The sequence below is a fragment of the Aquarana catesbeiana genome, linkage group LG02 (genome assembly GCF_042186555.1).
Source record: "Aquarana catesbeiana isolate 2022-GZ linkage group LG02, ASM4218655v1, whole genome shotgun sequence".
NCBI lineage: Eukaryota > Metazoa > Chordata > Amphibia > Anura > Ranidae > Aquarana > Aquarana catesbeiana.
In genome coordinates this window covers 657,416,162-657,438,698 of record NC_133325.1, presented here as the reverse complement: position 1 = coordinate 657,438,698, position 22,537 = coordinate 657,416,162, and the positions used below count along the sequence as shown (strand labels likewise).

Genomic DNA, 22,537 nt, shown 5'->3' with positions numbered 1-22,537 from the left:
CAAATCCACAGCGAGGCTTGAAGCGCACAAATCTCAACGCAGATTACAAGAGTGCACTTCCTCCCATATTTCTCGTCTCCAAATATTAGAGCCAATGGAGGCCATTTTCTTGAAGACTTTTGTAGGTCTAGCCTTGGTTATAACCCCCAATGTCAAAATTGTGGAGACAAAAATGGCTCATACATTTCGCCATCTACCGACCAGAGTGCTGTGTGCCCTGACGTACAATGTGTGCGCGGACAGCACGAGTATAGAATTTGGTATCATGGCTGGGAGTGTGAGGAGGCCGGAGCAGACTGGACCCCCAGAACTGGTGAGAGGGGGATAAACATTATTATGGCTGGACAATTCTTTTTAACTAGTTCGCCGCTACAGCAGTTTTTTAAATTTTTTGCACACATGTAAAAATCTGCGTTTTTGGGCTATAAAATGACCATTATATATTTTCTGAAAGCAGAGGCCCTGTAGAATAAAAAGATAGTAGCTGCAGTCTTTTTTTTTTTGCATGATATTTGTGCAACGGTTTGCACATTTTCAGGAAAATATAAAATAAAATGAATTTTAGTGCAGACAAACACAATCTGATACTCAATTTTTTGCTAAAATATAAAAGATGAGGCTGCGTTGAGTAAATAGATGCCAAATGTGTCAAGTCTTAAAAATGCGTGTGCCCTAAAATCTCCATAGGTGGCATTTTAAAAACCTTTACAGCTCATCAGTTTAAAGTTAGCTGTGATCTATGGTGCTAGAATGATTGCTCTCACTCTGGGGATTACGGTTACATTTTTTTAAAATACATTTTATTATAATTCTTTTTTTTTTTTTAAATACGTTTGTAAAGTTTTTTCCTTTTAATATAACAAACATATACTTACCTGCACTGTGCAATAGTATTGGGCAGAGTAACCAAAATCCTCCTCTTCTCAGGTTCCCCGACGGCACTCCTGGATTCTTCTCCTCCTCTTGTCAGTGTGCCACAATAGGAAGCTGTTTCCTATGGTGACACACCTGCAGGCTCCATCCTGAGCTGCGCTGTCTGCCTCTATAGACACAGCGAGACTCTCCACTCCCGCTGGCTTGTCGCTGGATTTGACTGACAGTAACAGGAACCAATGGCTACTGCTGCCTCAACAAAGCCTGTGAGAGCAGGGAGAAAAGGAGAGAGATGGGCATAGCGCTGGGCTCACGTAAACATGAGGTGCTAGAACATTTTTTTACCCTAATACAGCGAATGCATGAAGGTAAAAAACGTTTAGGCTTTACAGCAACTTTTTAAAAAAAATTTATGTTATTTAACTTTATTGCTTTCACACGGGGTAAACAAACCCTGATGTGATATCATTGGGCAGAAGACATGTAATCATTATGGAGACATTGGGGGTCTATTAGTCCTCATAGTCTCCCTTACTCTCCAAAGCATCTAACCGAGCAGAGATCTACTTGGTTACGTGCCTCTGTGGCTGTATCGGTCAGAAAATGGTGGCTCCGAAACCAACAAAATCATCTTTGCTTTCTGATTCATTCCAGGCAGAGGAGATGATCAAAGAATTGATGTTCTTCATCTCCTTCCATTCGTAAATATGAAGCCCTTTGATGTGGTCCCGGGCTCCAGGTAAAAGCGAGAGAGAGTCCAGGAATCACACAGCGGGGGGGAAACCATGCTGCCTGGCACTGTGAAATTGATCGATGGCTATACAGCACTTTTACAGCTGGAGCCAGCTGAGAAAAACAGGCACATTGTCATTGTGCTTAAAGGAGAAGTATGGCCAGCATTTTTTTGGTCCTGGTTCTTTCTGCTATGGATCACAGGAGTGCAGTGCACTCCTGTGACCTATTTTCAGCCGACAGCGGGCTGACATTACTCAAATGGTCTAGGATCTCGAAAGATACCGACTTTACAGTCAGGATCTACCCAGGTGCCTGGACCGGCAGATGGCTCAGCCTCTCAGGGAGCTGAGCTGGTAAAGAACCTCTCCTATGTTCACTATGCAGCCGCTTGGCATGGGATCTAGAGGACAGCGGTTATCATTGTGTTAGCGGTGCCTACTACAGTGATTCTTCATTTCCACAACAGACCTAAAGGTATGCATTGCAATATGACTATCTCCTCTGGTAGAAGTTGGACCAATGTATCAATGCAATACAAGCCATACTTGGAGTTCAGCTTAAAAGGGGTATTAAACTCTGCCAAAAAAATTAAAAAAAGGCCCCATAGTACTGGGTGCTTCCATCTTTGACCAGTCTTTCTTCTGGGTTGCATGCATCTCTTCAACCTCTTGAATGGCTGGGCCGCACATGCGAGTCACATGACCACGGCACACAGTGGATGCTGTAAGTGTGGTCTGAATTGCACATGTATGGCTCAGATTATATTACCACTGACAGGCTAAGGTATAGCATTTATGACAGGGTTTCTTTTGTTATAAAAACCCTGCTTGTCAGCAGTTTTTCCAAATTTACATTTAATACCACTTTACTATATGTATGGTCAGAACACCATTTTCTATCTGTTGTCTACTTTGGAACTGCTTCAGTTCTAATTGTTTTGTTTTATTTTTTTTAGTTTTACAATGAAGATCAAGCAAGAAAATATACACAGAAGTAAGGAAGAAATGTGTTTTGTGCACTCAGTTTGGCAGACAATTATAGCTTTATGCTAAGATTGCTATTGCTTCTTTTTTTTTTTTTTACTTAGCTCTCGTATAATAGAGATCCAGTCACAGATGTCAGAGCGTGCGGTAGAGCTCTTGTGCTTGCGAGAAGATCAGCCGTGCTACCTGCTGGATGTGGGGTATGTTGCCTCATCAGGAATTTAATAGAATGTTCTGTACATTAAATTTGTGTATATTCTGTATAATACAAACTTTTCATTACAATCCTTCTCCCATTTATTCTGTAGCTGTGGCTCAGGGCTGAGTGGAGACTACATAACTGAGCAGGGACATCACTGGGTTGGAATAGACATCAGTACTGCCATGCTGGGTAAGATGTCGTGTATTCTAAGCTTGCCAGATTTTCAAAATGAAATCTGGGGACACCCTACTGACCATGCCCAATTTTAAACCAAACCTGCAAATTGCACTCCATTTGTAGCCACACTCTCAAATTCAGGCCCCTATTTTTAAGACACCCTGAAACAATTGGTCACAGACTTTTTAGCAAGAGTCAGACATTGAGACAGACACACACTGAGTGCAGAGGTCAGGAGTGTTTATTACACAAGTCAGTGTACACAGTAGAAACTGTGCACAGTAGAAACTGTGCACAGTAGAATCTGTTGTATAGAAGTGCATGATGCATGAGGTGCAAGGGTCAGGAGTGCGTAATGCATGAGGTGCGGGAGTCAGGAGTGCTTAATGCATGAGGTGCGGGAGTCGGGAGTGCGTAATGCATGAGGTGCGGGAGTCGGGAGTGCGTAATGCATGAGGTGCGGGAGTCGGGAGTGCGTAATGCATGAGGTGCGGGAGTCGGGAGTGCGTAATGCATGAGGTGTGGGAGTCGGGAGTGCGTAATGCATGAGGTGCGGGAGTCGGGAGTGCGTAATGCATGAGGTGCGGGAGTCGGGAGTGCGTAATGCATGAGGTGCGGGAGTCGGGAGTGCGTAATGCATGAGGTGCGGGAGTCGGGAGTGCGTAATGCATGAGGTGCGGGAGTCGGGAGTGCGTAATGCATGAGGTGCGGGAGTCGGGAGTGCGTAATGCATGAGGTGCGGGAGTCGGGAGTGCGTAATGCATGAGGTGCGGGAGTCGGGAGTGCGTAATGCATGAGGTGCGGGAGTCGGGAGTGCGTAATGCATGAGGTGCGGGAGTCGGGAGTGCGTAATGCATGAGGTGCGGGAGTCGGGAGTGCGTAATGCATGAGGTGCGGGAGTCGGGAGTGCGTAATGCATGAGGTGCGGGAGTCGGGAGTGCGTAATGCATGAGGTGCGGGAGTCGGGAGTGCGTAATGCATGAGGTGCGGGAGTCGGGAGTGCGTAATGCATGAGGTGCGGGAGTCGGGAGTGCGTAATGCATGAGGTGCGGGAGTCGGGAGTGCGTAATGCATGAGGTGCGGGAGTCGGGAGTGCGTAATGCATGAGGTGCGGGAGTCGGGAGTGCGTAATGCATGAGGTGCGGGAGTCGGGAGTGCGTAATGCATGAGGTGCGGGAGTCGGGAGTGCGTAATGCATGAGGTGCGGGAGTCGGGAGTGCGTAATGCATGAGGTGCGGGAGTCGGGAGTGCGTAATGCATGAGGTGCGGGAGTCGGGAGTGCGTAATGCATGAGGTGCGGGAGTCGGGAGTGCGTAATGCATGAGGTGCGGGAGTCGGGAGTGCGTAATGCATGAGGTGCGGGAGTCAGGAGTGCGTAATGCATGAGGTGCGGGAGTCAGGAGTGCGTAATGCATGAGGTGCGGGAGTCAGGAGTGCGTAATGCATGAGGTGCGGGAGTCAGGAGTGCGTAATGCATGAGGTGCGGCAGTCAGGAGTGCGCAATGAAAGGCGCGTGCAGGGGTCAGGAGTGCGTATTGAAAGGCGCGTGCAGGGTTTAGTATTTAGTGTTTTCTTCTATAACGTGTAAAAACAGTGTTAACCACCACGTCGAATAAAACAGTGGCGCTTAATTCAAACAAAGCGCTACACTCTTACCGTGACTAATTAAGCACAAAATAAAGTGTAAATAAAATCTAAACACAAATTATATAACGACACATATACCTTCATATATGTATAAAGTGAACTATATGCATACACATATACCTTCATATATGTATAAAGTGAACACCAGGTGATAAGTGAAGATCATATAACGAGTTAAATGAATAAAATTCCACACACAAAAAAATATATACCACTGTAAATCATTAATTCGCAGGAATCTTGATCCAAGACAAAAAACATTTAACAAAAAAAAAGTATTCATTAAATATTTGTGATGAAGTCCTTCAAAAAAAATTATAATGTCTTCCTTCCAACTTCCACCACACCCAGGTGTTGAGTGGACCCACTCCCAATGAAAAACTCACTCACCAGCTCCAATTGCCCCCACTTACGTGTAAGGCTATAGTGCTTAAAGTTTCCAAACAGGAAGGATTATGGTGATAAGCCAGCCATCCAAATATATATATATATATATATATATATATATATATATATATATATATATATATATATATATATATATATATATATATACAACCCATTCCACATGTGAATAAAAGAAAAGCTCCAATAGTGTAATTCGTACAACCAGTTTATTGAACAACACACAAGCCAAATCTTCAATGGTTAAACTCACACTTTTGAAATTCAAAAATAGCAAAGTGAAACTTCCACAGCACACTGCATTCCACTGCACAGCACAGCACAGCACAGCACAGCAACTTGTATAACACTTTCTAGGGGTTGCGGTCATGGCGGACCCGAGGTATGCAGGCGTCTGCTCGCTTATCTCACCCACTCCTCGTTCGCCCCACCATGGGATCCCATAAAGAAGTCACAGGCGTGACGAAACATGTCGGGGCGTGACCGAGTGATGGTGGACACCAGGAACGAGTGACGCGGAGAGAGACAAGCGTCGCGGTTGAGCCTATCAGGAGAGGGGACCTGTCTAAGTGGTGGGGCGAACGAGGAGTGGGTGAGATAAGCAAGCAGGCGCCTGCATACCTCGGGTCCTCCGTGACCGCAACCCCTAGAAAGTGTTATACAAGCTGCTGTGCTGTGCTGTGCAGCGGAATGCAGTGTGCTGTGGAAGTTTCACTTTGCTATTTTTGAATTTCAAAAGTGTGAGTTTAACCATTGAAGATTTGGCTTGTGTGTTGTTCAATAAACTGGTTGTACGAATTACACTATTGGAGCTTTTCTTTTATTCACATGTGGAACGGGTTGTACATATATATTTGGATGGCTGGCTTATCACCATAATCCTTCCTGTTTGGAAACTTTAAGCACTATAGCCTTACACGTAAGTGGGGGCAATTGGAGCTGGTGAAGCAGTTTTTCATTGGGAGTGGGTCCACCCAACACCTGGGTGTGGTGGAAGTTGGAAGGAAGACATCATCATTTTTTTTGAAGGACTTCATCACAAATATTTAATGAATACTTTTTTTGTTAAATGTTTTTTGTCTTGGATCAAGATTCCTGCAAATTTAATGATTTACAGTGGTATATATTTTTTTGTGTGTGGAATTTTATTCATTTAACTCGTTATATGATCTTCACTTATCACCTGGTGTTCGCTTTATACATATATGAAGGTATATGTGTATGCATATAGTTCACTTTATACATATATGAAGATATATGTGTAGTTATATAATTTGTGTTTAGATTTTATTTACACTTTATTTTGTGCTTAATTAGTCACGGTAAGAGTGTAGCACTTTGTTTGAATTAAGCGCCACTGTTTTATTCGACGTGGTGGTTAACACTGTTTTTACATGTTATAGAAGAAAACACTAAATACTAAATTTTCATATAATGTGGCATCTATAGTTAAGTATTTGTATCAACACTTATCACATAATATTAATATCAATTGTGTGTATACTCCGAGGCGCAGTGGTGGTAAACAAGGTATAGGTGGGCAGTAATACTTTGTGGACCAATTGACGGTGTGCAGGGTTTAGGAGTGCGTAATGCAAGGAGAGCACAGGGGTCAGGTGCGTGTAATGCACGAAGTGCGCAGGGATCAGGAGTACCTAACATCCAGGCCAGTGCAAACAGTAGAACAAAACATTTTCTCCACCTTCCCAGTACATAGGCAGGGGTCAGGAGTGCGGGGGGTGGGGAATGCGTGACGCAAGCAGTGCGGGGGGTGGGGATTGCATGACACAAGGAGTGCAGGGGGTCTGGAGTGTGTGACGTGCGGGGTGGTTGGGAGTGTGTGACGTGCGGGGTGGTTGGGAGTGTGTGACGTGCGGGGTGGTTGGGAGTGTGTGACGTGCGGGGTGGTTGGGAGTGTGTGACGTGCGGGGTGGTTGGGAGTGTGTGACGTGCGGGGTGGTTGGGAGTGTGTGACGTGCGGGGTGGTTGGGAGTGTGTGACGTGCGGGGTGGTTGGGAGTGTGTGACGTGCGGGGTGGTTGGGAGTGTGTGACGTGCGGGGTGGTTGGGAGTGTGTGACGTGCGGGGTGGTTGGGAGTGTGTGACGTGCGGGGTGGTTGGGAGTGTGTGACGTGCGGGGTGGTGGGGAGTGTGTGACGTGCGGGGTGGTGGGGAGTGTGTGACGTGCGGGGTGGTCGGGAGTGGGTGACGTGCGGGGTGGTCGGGAGTGCGTGACGTGCGAGGCTGGGAGTGCGTACCGCACGGGGTGCAAGGGTCAGGGGTGGCTTCCCTTCCTCCCGATACAGTACTCTTCCACCTGCCAAACTCATCCAAGCACCAGTGTAGACCTTTCCTCCCTAGTACTGACCTCTACCCACCCCTCCTTCCCCTGTAAAATGATTGCCTACCTAGTGCAAACTTCTTCCTTTGAAGTCCACTCGCCAGACTTCAGATACAGCCACAGGGCACAGTGAGTGGGAGGTCAGCAGTGTCATAATGCCCCGTACACACGGTAGGACTTTGTTCGGACATTCCGACAACAAAATCCTAGGATTTTCTCCGACGGATGTTGGCTCAAACTTGTCTTGCATACACACGGTCACACAAAGTTGTCGGAAAATCCGATCGTTCTGAACGCGGTGACGTAAAACACGTACGTTGGGACTATAAACGGGGCAGTGGCCAATAGCTTTCATCTCTTTATTTATTCTGAGCATGCGTGGCACTTTGTCCGTCGGATTTGTGTACACACGATCGGAATTTCCGACAACGGATTTTGTTGTCAGAAAAATTCATCTCCTGCTCCCCAACTTTGTGTGTCGGAAAATCCGATGGAAAATGTCCGATGGAGCCTACACATGGTCGGAATTTCTGACAACATGCTCCGATCGGACATTTTCCATCGGAAAAACCGACCGTGTGTACGGGGCATGAGATATTGCGCATCAGAGCCGAGGAGGAAGCTAGGAGGAGCTTTATGTGGCCCTGTAAAGCCACTGGGGTTGATTTTACCAAAGGCTAATCCACTGCACTACAAGTGCACTTGGAAGTCCAGCCGCTGTAAATCTGAGGGGAAGATCTGAAATCAGGGGAAGCTCTGCTGTTTTTATCATCCAATCATGTACAAGCAAAAATGCTGTTTATTTATTTTCCTTACATGTCCCCCTCAGATCTGAATAAAAGTGGATTTGTCTTTAGTAAATAAACCCCACTGTGTCTGATGTCTAAAGAAGCCAGAAACTTCAATGCAGTGCCAAAACAAAAAAAAGTAGGGCTATCATGGTGTCCATATCTGCAAGAGATTGTCAGTGCCCATCACCAGCAAGGCCACTGCATTGCACCACCCAATGGTCGGAGATGCTTGTTTTCCTGGGACAGACCCCTTCAAAACAGGGACCGTCTCTGGGAAATGGGGACACTTGGTAACCATAATGTATTCTCTCTTTGCCTTTATGCTGATGATTTAGTATTTGCATTTACATTTACTGTTTTGCTCTTGGTTTCTACAGATGTGGCATTGGATCGGGAAATTGAAGGGGATCTGATCCTTGGTGATATGGGTCAAGGTATCCCTTTTCGTCCTGGGACCTTTGATGGTTGCATAAGGTAATGATGAGTGTATAGAAAGTGTTCTAATTGTGTTGCGTATATTATTGGTGGCTTGTAATCTTTATGGCATGAGACTGTCAATTCTAGTAATGGTCTGTGAAATAAAGAGAGTCATAGTTTTAGTAAGCATGTCTGAGGGTTGGCATTGACACAGATTGTTTTATTCATCAGCATTTCAGCTCTGCAATGGCTTTGTAACGCCAACAAGAAAACCCACAATCCCCCACGCCGTCTTTTCCGCTTTTTCACAACACTTTATTCTGCCTTGGTAAGTATAGTGGGATAGAAAATGCATGAGAAAAATAATTGTAATATTTAGTATCTATACAGCGCTTGACCCAGCATAAACATAAAGTAATACTAGAGTTCTGCAATATTTGCAATTACAGCACATAGTGGCAAATAACCAATTTTTGAAGCTTTATTTGCATTGTCCGTTCTGATTGGCCTAATCAGAAACCTCAAATAAAGATTGTTTCTCGTTTAAAAATTGGCTTCATTAAAAGTCATATCAGAAGGTAACAAATAGGCCAAATAGGTGAACTAAAGGTTTCACCATGATACAACAAATTGACTATTATGTTACAAATGCTGCAACTGTGAAGTTCTTGCACCGCTCACCCGCTTCTTCCTGTCTCCTCAGTCATTTAACCACTTCAGCCCCGGAAAATTTTACCCCCTTCCTGACCAGAGCACTTTTTACAATTTGGCACTGCGTCTCTTTAACTGACAATTGTGCGGTCGTTCGACACTGTCCCTGAACAAAATTTGCGTCCTTTTTTTTTCCCCACAAATAAAGCTTTCTTTTGATGCATTCGTAGGAAGAAACGATATGGCTCTTCTCATCTGACAGCACAGGGATTTGTATGTTTACACACACAAATCCCCGTGCTAGCGCTCGCGATCGCACGTGGCCGGCGGCAAACGTGCCCTCTGGTGGCCGAAAATGGGTAGAACATACCTGTATGGGATTTCACCCTGGAAGAGCCATTGTGCCACAGTATATCTGCGTGGCACGGTCGATAAGTGGTTAAAGAACCACTATTCTACCAGAATGCAAAGCGTTCTGTGAATGGGCAAGGGAGATCCTACCATTCATCTGTCCCTCCTCCATTCATAGACTGTTGCATTTTGGGAAATTATTAGTAGGAGTTTTTTGTGAATGGCCAAGGGGACAGGAAGCAGGTAGCTGTCTTGAAGGTAAAAATACTGTGGAAAGCAGTGCACTTATTCATTTCTTAGGTTGACACAGGCTTAAAGTAAACCAGCATTTTTCCCATAGAAGGCAAAGCAAAAGTTAAGCTTATGCCACCTCTCTCCAGTTATACATACCAACTTTCCCTTCTCTCTTGCCGCTCTGTTTAGCTCCAGGAAATTGAAAGAAACACCCCTGTAAGCTCTGATTCATGACTTTGAATATATACAGAGCTGAAGACTACTTGCTTGGGCTGCTGTGGCTGAACAAACGCGAACCGCACAGCTATAACCTAGCCTAAAGTTGCAATTCTTGTGTGACAGGAGTCACTTTGGGTGGGGGCTTGTGAAACCCAGCTTACCTTGGAGAGCTCTGGAAACTCCGTGTCTAGCTCTCCTGGCCCCTCTTATGTGTAAATCACCCTGTGTCCATTAGGGGCACAGGGTGACTGAGAACCCGTCTGATCTGTGCAAGTCCGACTAGTTGTACAGCCACACTGGAATATTGTGTATATATAGTGTGTTATCTCATGCTGTTGTGGACTGTTTGCTGGGATCATTTTGGGTGTGGCTGTGTCCCATTGTTCTGTTGTGTCTGTCTGCCATAGGAGAAATGTATTATGGGATGGATGTTATTGTATTTGTGTTCCTGGCATGTGGACTTGGGAGCAGGGTGGAGTGGGGAGGGGCGAATTCCTCCAACAACTCTTCCTGCTGATTTGACAGTTTACCCTGCCTCTAATCAAAGGGAGGGGGGAGTTGTTCCCTGAGTGTATACCTGTGTTTGAATAAACAGTTTGATGTTTTTCTCCCTACATTGAGTTACGGCTAATGACTGGGTGAGCTAATGGGTCTTGAATAGTGCTGGTTCTGGACAAAGGAAGCATTTAGAGTGGACATAGTCCCGTTAAGTACAGGGGTCCGTCACAACTTCTATCCCATGAGATCTGTGGAACTTTTAACAGACTTTGTACTTCTTTCCTCGCAGGCTCGTGGCTCCCGTGCAGTTCTGCAGCTATATCCTGAAAATGCTGAGCAGGTTTGGGCATTTTATTTTAAATAATACTTTAACCCCTGTATGTCTGTATCTTGGCTGAGTTCACAAACCATAATAAAAAATAATTTATTTAATTGAGGTGCATCCTAAACAGAAAAATATTTGAGGCTGACTGGTTCTGCTGCAGAATAAGGTTGGATAAATGAATCAAAATGGATTTAATTTCCTATTAATTGAAAAGTAGTTCCACTACCTTTTTAGGCAAGCTCTGAGGTAGATTTACTAAAACTGATGCTCTCACAATCTGGTGCAGCTGTGCATGGCAGTCATTCGGCTTCTAACTTCAGCTTCTTCAATTAAGCTTTGACAATAAAACCTGGAAGCTGGTTGGTTTCTACGCAGAGCTGCACCAGATTTTGCACTCTCCAGCTTTAGTAAATAAACCCCTCTGTTTCAGTCTGAATGAAGAGTTCCCTTTTTATATAGAGTAAAATCAACCTAGATATTATGGCTTTTCTTTTGATTGTAGGGCATGTGACTTTTCACACGATAAAACATAGACCTTCCTTCAAAAGGGAGAGCTCTGCTTGTCCCCCCCCCCCCGCCACCTCATTTGGCACTTTTTTTTGGGGGGGACCTGGTTTTGACAGGTACCAGCTCCCACTTCCTGGTAAGATCTCTGTCATTTACGGCCCCTTCCCCCTCAGCTGCCTTCTGGGACACACAGAGGTCCCAGAAAATGGCAGGACCATTCAGAAAGCGCAGGCTTCACTTCCTGTTTCCCTTACTACAGATGCCGGCTCCTGCACCTGAAGCCGTCTCACAAATCAGCTAGGGGTGCTGACATTATGGGATCCCTGGACAGGTAAGTGTCCTTATATTAAAAATGTTAGCAGCTACAATATTTGTAGCTGCTGACTTAATTTTATTTTTTTTACAGACTGTAACTTTACGGTCCACCCTATAGCAGTTTTACTGCTACAGTGCGGTCCCTCTGCACCAGATCACGTATATATACACAGCAGAAGCTGATCAGCGGGTGCTGCGGACTCAGATGTCCGCTGGCACCCGCCAAACATCAGGCAGGAGGGAAGGGATGGATTTTGTGTCCCTGCAAAACATAAATTCCATCTCTTCCTCTAATAAAATCACCCTACACAATGTATTAAAACGCTAGCTAGGCACAGGGTAAGCCCTTTAATCTCCCCTGATGTTAACCCCTTCCCAGCCAATGTCATTAGTACAGTGACAGTGCATATTTTTTAGCACTGATTACTGTATTAGTTTCACTGGTCCCCAAAATGTGTCAGTGTCCAAATGTCTGCCGCAATATCCCATAGTTTGTAGACACTATAACTTTTGCGCAAACCAATCAATATACGCTTATTGGGATTTTTTTTACCAAAAATATGTAGCAGAATACATATTGGCAGTTGCAGCTGGTGAAGTTTTTGTATGGGGCGCCAGACCCTGCCCTTTCTTTTTGACCCACTCCAACCCCCCCCCCCCCAAAAAAAATTACATGGCATGTAAGGGTGTGAGGAGTGCTTAAAGCAGAAGTTCCACTTCTGGGTGGAACTCTGCTTTAAATAGTTCATTTGGACCACATTGGTTGATTTCCTCTGACTGGCTGATGCGGGAAGGTGGGAGGATGACATCACAATTTCCACCTTGGCCAATCGGGGATAGCCTTGTGTTTGGTAAAATTACAAAAAGGCATCTGCTGAATAGCGAACAAGCATTCATGCTGACTCTCTTTAATTCTGGCAGCAGACGGGCAGTCGCCCATACCACTGCCGGAACACAACGCCGCTTACTATATGTAGCTAATGCTACTACAGTGAATTACAGCGCACACAGCAGCTGCACAGTTATGTAATGGAAATTGATTGTTTGGGCCAGCTTGGAAATCAGGGATTCTACTTTAAATAAACTTCATACATGTAGTGCTGTAGCTGTAAAAGATCTTTTGTTTTACAAAGTCCAGAATAATTGGCTATAATTGTCTGCTGATTTGCTGTGTATCTTCTCTTGAAGCTGGAATTAGTGACAGCCCAGGCAATGAGAGCTGGATTTACTGGAGGGATGGTAGTCGACTTTCCCAACAGTACAAAGGCTAAAAAGTAAGTTTTATTATTATTATTATTATTTTTAATATAAATATAAATATATATACATACATACATACATACATACATACATACATACATACTTTTTTTTTGCACACAAATGTTTTTGTCACATGTTTTACTTATAAGGGCTCATGCACAATGGGCAATAAAAACCACACTTTTAGGAGCGTTTGATTTTATTTTTTTCTGCCTCTAAATGCCGCTCAATGTTAAGCCCATTTGTCCATGCACACAGAGGCGTTAACAGGCGTTTAGAGGTAGAAATAAAACCCACTGCCAGCATGTTCAGGAATAGCAGCACTTTGGCAGAAAAAACACCTGATGCTCCTAAACAAGTGTAAGCGTGTCCAAATATGCATTAACGCTAGGCATGTTTAGCACTTGAGTGTTAATTCATTTTAATGGCCAGATTAAATTTTTATTCTGTTGGCACTGTTATCTTAAAGGTGCAGATCTGACGAGTCACTCCAACTGCTTATTCATTCTTTTGCATGCATTTCCACACGCTTACTGATTTGTTTCCCCCCCCCAGATTTTTCCTGTGTCTGTTTGCAGGCGTATCAGGGGTGTTACCTAAGGTAAGTTTACCCAGACAGGTTCTCTGCATTGTGTATTAAATACAGTTCACGGGCCTAAGTGGCTGCAATCCTCTGTTCTTCTAAAATAAACACTATTGCAAGGTATCCAATAGTGCTAATCACTAAAGAAGAATACATTGATCTCTGAGTTAGATCTTTGGTGAGACCTCATTTAGAATATTAAAGCAAATAATCTGTGCACTGCAAGTGCAGTTGTTCTAGAGCTAAGGGGAACATGCAAGGAAAATAAAAAAAACAGCACTTTTGCTTGCAGATGATGATAGAAATCAGTAGAGCTTCCCCTCATTTCAGAGCTTCAGATTTAGCACAGCTGCACTTGCAGTGCACAGACTATTTTCCTTTAGGAAATCAACCCAATTGTGTCCAGTTCTGCAGACCTCACTTACAAAAAGATATTGATAGGATAGAACGAGTCCAGAGACGGGTAACAAAAATTGTCAAAGGTCTGAGGGATGAAACATATCAAGAGTGACTTCAGAAACGTATTATATTGTCTGGAGGAAAGGAGAGACATGATTTAAACCTGTAAATATATCAAGGGGGTGAATAAGGTTCAAAATGGCGGTAGTTTCAATATGAAACCAAAGACAAACACGGGGACATGACCTCAAACTAACTGGAGGAAAGTTCAAAACTAATCTTAGAAAGTATTTCTTTACTGAAAGAATAGTTGATGCTTGGAATAAACTTCCAGCAGATCGTATCACAATGTTCACTCTCCTGCGCTGTGCGGTAAGTCCCAACGTGTTATCAGACTCTTGCCCTACCATGTTAGTATATGTGGATAATGCACACTTCGCTGCCTTCCAAAGACTGGGGGAGTCCAAATGAACGGAAAGCATAGAAGAACACAGAAAGCACATAGGCCTAGCACAATATCCTCAATGCATGTTTCTGTTTAGTAAAATAGAGGTGAGTATACTCACAAACCAGTACCTGTGTCGTAGCATAAAATCATCTGCTTAAGTCCATATGCGAAAATCCACAACACTTGTGGTCACATCGGCTAACGCGTTTCAAGGTTTCCCTCTTCTTCAGAGCCTTGTGTAGATGTCTCTTCGTATTGACAAGGAACTTTTTAGTCAGGATCAGTGCTTTCTCTGTTTAGTGCTTCTGTATATAGCTTCCTTATTCCCCCCTAAACTTCCAGAAGAGGTAGTAAGCCAGTCAGCAGTAAGTGGTTTCAAACATGCTTGGCACAAACCTAGATCTGTACTCCTAAAAAATTAACCAAAAAAAAATTATACATAACAAAAAAAAAATGGGCAGACTCGATGGACCACTCTGTCTTTTTTCTGCCATCACTTTTTCTATGTTTTTAAAATGCACTCATACGCTCTTTGGATGACTTGGCATGCAGAAAGTGGACAAAATAAATATGTCGAAGCATAGATATGGGAGCTGCCGTTGTAGACTTGTTTTTAAGCATGCAAGCTTTGGGGTTTTCATTCTTATCATTGTTTCACCTCTTTTGGTGTTACTAACCTATTAACAAGTGCATATGAGGTGTTCTGACAATTTCAGTGGTAGCCAGCATTTTACTGTTAGCCTGCCAGCCCCAGTACCAAGTGTCAAGCACTGTGCATGTTTGTTATGGAGGGTGACTTTATCAGTTTGTGCATTTATGTGACAGGGATTGGGTGAAGAGTCAGCTGAACAAGGAGTAACACATCAAGCTTCATTTGTCAAAGAGAGGTAATTTTGTTGTATATGTACTTAGTTTATAATTTGTATTGTTGTGCACAGGTCTGTGGTGTTTGATATACAGCAGTAATGTGCCACACTCTATCCTGCGTTTTACAGCCCATTCATAAAATGCAGGCATTGATGTGGAGCCTGCTAAATGTCCATTTTTTTTTTTTGCTTAATGCAGCAGAGCTTTATAGAGCTGTGCTTTATAAATCTAGCCTTTTTATTTATTTTTATTTTTTTCTACTTTTAATTGCAGTGGTATGGCCTTAGTAAAGCCTACTGCTTCTTAAATGAACCCCCTAGTATTTTTGTAGATGTTTTAATCTTCAGATGAATTCATATTTTGCTGTTTTGTCTTATTGATCCTGATAGCTCAATGCCTTATGTGTTTCCTTATTGCTGGTGGTTACACTGTGCTGCCAGAAGATGGAGCTGCAGAGTCGTCATACACCTTGCCCGTTGGCACATTTTCTCTTCTCGCACCTTCTGCTTATGGCAGAATATCACAGTTGTCCTTTCTCACAATTAATTGGTGTTAATTTTTCCACAGTTTTAGAAGTTTAAAATAATGTGATTGTTTGTCCATTGAATCCTTAATGATTCTCTATGTGGAATATTAGTTGGTGTGTTGACACAGATGTCTGTCTACTTATGCTGGGAGGAACAGAATCCACCTTACAGCTTACAAGACAGACCATAGTAACAGAGGTTCTACGTCATGCCTGCTATTAGGCACTGGCATGTTTTCCTGCCTCTGACATTTACATGATAACAGAATAATAACCATTTCCTGATATACAGGATGAGATTTAAAAATGCCAAAGGGAAATCTGTAAAGAAGAGCAAAGACTGGATACTTGAAAAGAAAGAACGACGCAGACGGCAAGGAAAGTGAGTAGTTGTCATTTTATTTCTGATGATGTCAAAGTCTCATGAAGTAATAATCGGGCATTCCTGTTAGCTATAGTGGGGAGGATACTGAAACGAAACCTTAAAGGGTAACTCTACTTTCATGGAGAAAAAAAATATGTATATTATAGCATATGCAATTGCAACACAAGTCATATTGTAATTGAATGTAATTAAAAATGACCTTTCCTTTTCAATCTGCAGCTCTGCAGTTTTCTGTACTATACAATGCAATATGGCTACCTGGAGGTGTTCTGTACTCAGAATATGTACAGAACGCTCCCCAAATATGTAATTTCCTGCTTGTGTGATTGGCTCACTGATTTTCCCAGAGGTCTGAACCAGTGGCAGGCCCGTCCACTAGGGGCTCAGGGGCGCCACCCCCCCATCCATGCGCCTGGCCCCCTAAACTACATACAGGGCACCGGAACATGGATTCCAAAGGGTGGTGGTGGTGGGGGGTTCTTTGAAGCACGTGATTAGAGCGAGTGGCTCTAATAGGCTTCAAAAAAGGGGTGTGCTCGGGGCACAGGGCACTGCACTCCAAACCCACCCAGTTGTGTGACAATAGCGAATGAATATCAGATCCATCTGCCACCGTGGTAAGGTCCGTCTAACGCTCCCCCCCCAGCCACCACTGGTCTACACTAAGATACAAGTCAGATTTCAGGCATCCCCCGCAACAAAAATATCATTTTTCACATCTTAAGGGATGCAGACCCAGCAGCTTTCCTCATTAGAGATCTTTGCAGGTGCAGCAGCTTGTTGATTAATTAAGAAACCACTCCCATTAGACTCACTTTTGCACATGGACACAGACAAACACACTGGGATTTCTTCAGAATAATAAAAGGTACGAATCTGCAACAACATTTGTCAGAATCCTTGTAATGTACATAGATCACCCACAGGGGGAGTGTTTTTTTCTCAACAAAAGTGGAGTTACACTTTAACAGTTTCCGTAAGAAAATATTGTTTACCCCATCTCTGTGGTCCAGTCACTGCATCGTTTCGTATTGGGGAGCAGTCATTTGTGACCTCATTAAACACGTTCTAGGCAGGGATTTTGCTAGGTCTGCAAAACATCTGGGGCTAGAGCCCATAGCAGCGGTCACCAACCTTTATGCATGCCCGCGGGGGGGTGGGGTAAGCGGTTTTTCACGGGCGATGGCTGGTGTTGGCGCTTCAATCATCATGGCACCATGGTTGATATGGTGTCAGAATGATTGAAGTGCATTATCTCTATTGTTACATTCTAATATTTATTGAAGTGGTTCAACTCACCATACTGCAGAATCAGTGGGAGCCCTGGGCTTGTCACTTGCCACATCTCCTGCCACCAGATGCAGCGTGTCACTTGCCACTGTCGCCTGCCACTAGATGTGGATTGTCACTTGCCATGTCGTCTGCCACCAGATGTAGATTGTCACTTGCCACTTTCACCTGGCAGCAGATGTGGATTGTCACTTGCCACGTCACCTGCCACCATTTGCAGATTGTCACTTACCACATCACCTGCCACCATTTGCAGATTGCCACATCTCCTGCCATCATTTGCAGATTGTTACTTGCCACGTCTTCTACCACCATTTGCAGATTGTCACTTACCACATCTCCTGCCACCATTTTCAGATTGTCACTTGCCACATCTCTTTCCACCATTTGCAGATTGTCACTTGCCACGTCACCTGACACCATTTGCAGATTGTCACTTGCCACATCTCCTGCCACCATTTGTAGATTGTCACTTGCCAACTGATGTGGATTGTCACTTGCCATGCCAGCCAGTGCCACCAAATGTGCATTGATGCTGCATTGGTGGCATGCTAACAGCACTGGTCCGTTTAGTGAGAGCGGTGATGCGGGGCGGGCAGTGAGAGATGATGTCGTCTCGCTGCTCCCCATTGTACCTCTGACATTGAAGCAAGGGGGTCTGGCTGCAAAGTGGAGCTCCACGATGACAGGAAAGACGTGACCTCCTCTCCACCATGCTGTGAGGGCGGAAGAGCTCTGATGTGTGGCGGGCAGTGAGAGATGATGTCATCTCTCTGCTGCTTGCTGCACCTCGCTCCCAAATTGAAGAGGCCCAGCTGTGAAGAGCACTGATGTGGAGCGGGCGGAGAAAGATATCATCTCTGCTTGTCCGGCCGCTCGCTTCTTTCCTCTTCTCTGCCTCTCTCATGCAGCCAGCCCGCCCACCGTAGCAGCCACCACCCGCTGGTTAAGCAGGGACCCTGCGGCAAGAGACTCGGGGCTATGGGCCCCAGATTCGGGGCTATAGCCCCAATAGCTTCCCCCTAGCAACGCCCCTGGTTCTAGGTATTGTCTTCCTATCTGTGGCATTTCCCATCTTTTGCAGTTCATTGCTGAAAGAAGTTTGGTTACCAGGTTCATCCCTTACATGTGATAGTCTTCAGTTACCAGGTTGAGGATTGTTTGCCTAACATGCAGAGCACAACAAGCCAAATGCTTCTGGTAGAATGCTAAGCTTTGAAAGTCTGCTGCCTTAGTTATTATACCACAGATCAATACAGCTGATCACTTATGGTGGCCGTACACGGTGCATTAAAACCAAAGTGGTATTCTCAGACACTAATTTAGTAAGGCAAAAAAAAAGCATGACGGAGCAATGAGCGACAAATAGTGATGGTTTCAATTGACCTAAGTTAGTCCATTGTGGTGGGAAAAAAAATTGTAGTACAGGGTGAATCTGTGGCCTTTTTTTTGTGCCCTTTACATATAGATTGATTTGATTCACAAGTATATGAAAAATGGCATTAATGGTACATAAATCCCCCCCCCTGCAACCAGTCGACTTGAGCTTATTTGAAACTGCCACAGTCTGTTGACCATCCTTTGGCCATTCCATTTTTGTCTTGCTTGACCACTGTGCAATTCAATAGTTTTGTCGAATCGATCATTCAGTTTTATCGCACCATGTATGTCCGCCATTAGATTTATACAATAACTTTTACATTGACAAATGTATATCTATTGTACAATACAGAAGTTATACATTTTTTAGGTGTGACTATAAGCACACATGTAACTTGTGGGCATAGGTTCAAATGCAGGCAGTTCAAAAATGTAAATGTTAAAATTTATTTCAGCTCAAACTGAGCATATTGTAGTATATGCTGGGAATTTTAGTATACAAATATGAACACAATGTGCTTACTAGTTGAGAAATTGAAACAAATCTCAAAGTTGAACACACACATTGATGGCATGATATGACAAAAATCCAAACCTTCCTATCTCCCTGTTGAGGGAGGAAAAAAACGTTGTCCAAAGTTCTTCAAGGTAAACTCCATCTTTTTATTTTCAATCCACAGCTACTAAAACTTTCTGAAACTACAAAAAAATCCAGTGTTCTCTCTGGCATGTTGCTTCCTTGCAGTATGGCAAACCTGGGTGTGTTGTATACTGCGTACAGAAAGGCCAAAGAAATGGTGGTGAAACAGAAGGCAAACATTCACAATATACTGTTTTTTTTTTTTTTTTGTTTTTTTTTCTAAATAGGATTTTTTTCTTATGTTATGCAGTTAATGTACTGATGATGGAACTGTGCCATAAAAAGGAATTACAGTGCCTTGAAAAACTATTCATACCCTTTGAAATTTTCCACATTTTGTCATGTTACATCCAAAAACGTAAATGTATTTTATTGGGATTTTATGTGATTGACCAGTGATGGCGAACTTTGTTTTGAAACTACATTTCCCATGATGCTCATGCACTCTGCAGTGTAATTGAGCATCATGGGAAATGTAGTTCCAAAACATCTGGGGTGCCAAGGTTTGCCATCACTGTGATAGATCAACACAAAGTGGCACATAATTGTGAAGTGGAAGAAAAAAAAATGGCTTTCCAAAGTTTTTACAAAGTGTGGCGTGCATTTGTATTCAGCCCCCTTTACTCTGATACCCCTAACTAAAATCTAGTGGAACGAATTGCATTCAGAAGTCACCTAATCAGTAAATAGAGTCCATCTGTGTGTAATTTTAATCTCAGTATAAATACAACTGTTCTGTGGAGCCCTTAGAGATTTGTTAGGGAACTTTAGTGAATAAACGGCATCATGAAGGTCAAGGAACACACCAGGCAGGTCAGGAATAAAGTGGAGAAGTTTAAAGCAGGGTTAGGTTATAAAAAAAAATCAAACTGAGCACTGTTTAATCCATCATCCAAAAATGGAAAGAGTATGGCACAACTGCAAACCTACCAAGGCATAACCATCCACCTAAACTGACAGGCCAGGCAAGGAGAGCATTAATCAGAGAAGCAGCCATGAGGCCCATGGTAACTCTGGAAGAGCTGCAGAGATCCACAGCTCAGGTGGGAGAATCTGTCCACAGGACAACTATTAGCCATTCACTGCACAAATCTGGCCTTTATAGAAGGGTGGCAAGAAGAAAGCCATAAGAAGTCCCGTTTGCAGTTTGCAAGAAGTCATGTGGGGGAAACGGCAAACGTGGAAGAAGGTGCTCTGGTCAGATGAGACCAAGATTTACCCTTTTGACCTAAAAGCAAAACGCTGTGTGTGGCAGAAAACTAACACTGCACATCACCCTAAACACACCATCCCCTCCGTGAAACGTGGTGGTGGTCAGAGTTGATGAGAAGATGGATGGATGGAGCCAATTACAGGGCAATCTTAGAAGAAAACCTGTTGGAATCTGCAAAAGACTTGAGACTGGGGCGGAGGTTCACCTTCCAGCAGGACAACGACCCTAAACATACAGCCAGAGCTACAATGGAATGGACTGATTTAGATCAAAGCATATTCATGTGTTAGAATGGCCCAGTCAAAGTCCAGACCTAAATCCAATTGAGAATCTGTGGCAAGACTTGAAAATTGCTGTTCAGACGCTCTCTATCAAATCTGACAGAGCTTGAGCTATTTTGCAAAGAAGAATGGGCAAAAAATGTCACTCTCTAGATGTGCAAAGCTGGTAGAGACCTACCCAAAAAAACTTGCAGCTGTAATTGCTGTGAAAGGTGGTTCTACAAAGTATTGACTCAGGGGGGCGGAATACAAATGCACGCCACACTTTTCACATATTTATTTGTAAAAAAATTTAAAAACCATTTATCATTTTCCTTTCACTTCACAATTATGCTGGTCTATTGCATAAAATCCCAATAAAATACATTTACGTTATTGGTTGTAACATGACAAAATGTGGAAAATTTCAAAGGGTATGAATACTTTTCAAGGCAGTGTATAGAATACCACCAACATTATTCCTGTTGGACCAATTGGAGATACTCAGATTTGCTTGATGTGTCTATGGATTGTTCTCCTTAATTCCGGTGAATTCAGTGGATTGCAGTAAATGAAATTTGCTTAAAATTTTTTACACTTATTTGAAACTGAAGTTTTGTGCTTAACTGGCGTTCTTTGTTTTTGTCAATTCAGGGAAGTTCGAGCAGACACAAAGTACAGTGGTCGCAAGAGAAGACCTAATTTTTAATTATGTGACTCACTTTCTTGTGGGATGAATCCAGCTATACAGTGTGCTGCATTGAATAGAGTATGAGTGGGTGTTTATCCATTACATAAGCCTGGAATGTCACATGGAAAAACAGGTTCCTGTATCGTTTCTGATGCATGGAAGCAGAAGTGGAATCTGCCTGTACCGAGGACAATGCAGTTTAGAATACCAGACTGCACATCACTTTATTTGGAATCTGTGCCCTATCTTACAATCACTAGAGATGTGGAATCTGTTACCTGCAATTCAGTCAATAAGTACCTTTTAACGTTACTTGGAGCACCACCTACAGTTTTAAATTCACATACTATATTATGTCTGTATGGTCATACTTCTTCTTCTTGGGGCTTCTTGTTCTGGCCACTGGAAGAAATATTGGCTTACTGTGAATTTCTTAATATACCATCTTTCATACTTGTACTTATAAAGACTCTAATTTTATGTCGAAATAAAGTCTATGGATACTGTGGACATCTGATTGTTTAAATTTAAGTGGATGTCAAACTGGTGTACCATGACGTAAGCATACAGTTGCATGGTTACTGTTTTTTTTACCAGCGAGTACCAAATACTTTTGGTCAAGTACTAGCTGATATGGAGTACTGATACCTTTGCGGTCCGATTTGAGCCCATACAAAATAAATGGGCTCAAACTAGACTGCAAAGAATCGCATGCGGTTTCCCCCCACTGTTCCTGTGTGAACCAGTAAAGAAAGACAGGGAATCACCATCTAAGTGCAGCAATGGGCAAACGGTTTATTAAAAAAATGTTGTAACAACTCACATGTTAAAAGTACATATCTGTACTATGCTGAATTCAAATCTGCACGGCCATGCTGATGATGGAAAACCGCGGCTGTTTGCGGTGCTTACAGGGCTGGAGGAG

At 43.4% G+C, this 22,537-nt stretch overlaps 1 protein-coding gene across 1 annotated transcript; it reads left to right on the top strand.

The window, feature by feature from the left end:
* The first annotated feature begins 193 nt into the window (after positions 1–193).
* Positions 194–22,122, top strand: BUD23 (BUD23 rRNA methyltransferase and ribosome maturation factor). The gene is made up of 12 exons (XM_073616576.1): positions 194–313; positions 2,564–2,601; positions 2,696–2,791; positions 2,900–2,982; positions 8,531–8,627; positions 8,802–8,898; positions 10,813–10,863; positions 12,859–12,944; positions 13,486–13,531; positions 15,186–15,247; positions 16,046–16,135; positions 21,576–22,122. The coding sequence occupies exons 1-12, from the start codon at positions 266–268 to the stop codon at positions 21,628–21,630; spliced, it is 849 nt and encodes a 282-aa protein (XP_073472677.1). The 5' UTR covers positions 194–265; the 3' UTR covers positions 21,631–22,122.
* The last annotated feature ends 415 nt before the right edge of the window (positions 22,123–22,537 follow it).

What these genes read in the sequence shown, in the direction of transcription:
- BUD23 (XM_073616576.1), top strand. Translation starts at nt 266, where the DNA reads ATGGCTGGGAGTGTGAGGAGGCCGGAGCAGACTGGACCCCCAGAACTG. An exon ending in TGCTACCTGCTGGATGTGGG is followed by an intron (nt 2,792 to 2,899) that starts GTATGTTGCCTC and finishes TTTATTCTGTAG; the next exon opens with CTGTGGCTCAGGGCTGAGTG. An exon ending in CAACACTTTATTCTGCCTTG is followed by an intron (nt 8,899 to 10,812) that starts GTAAGTATAGTG and finishes CTTTCCTCGCAG; the next exon opens with GCTCGTGGCTCCCGTGCAGT.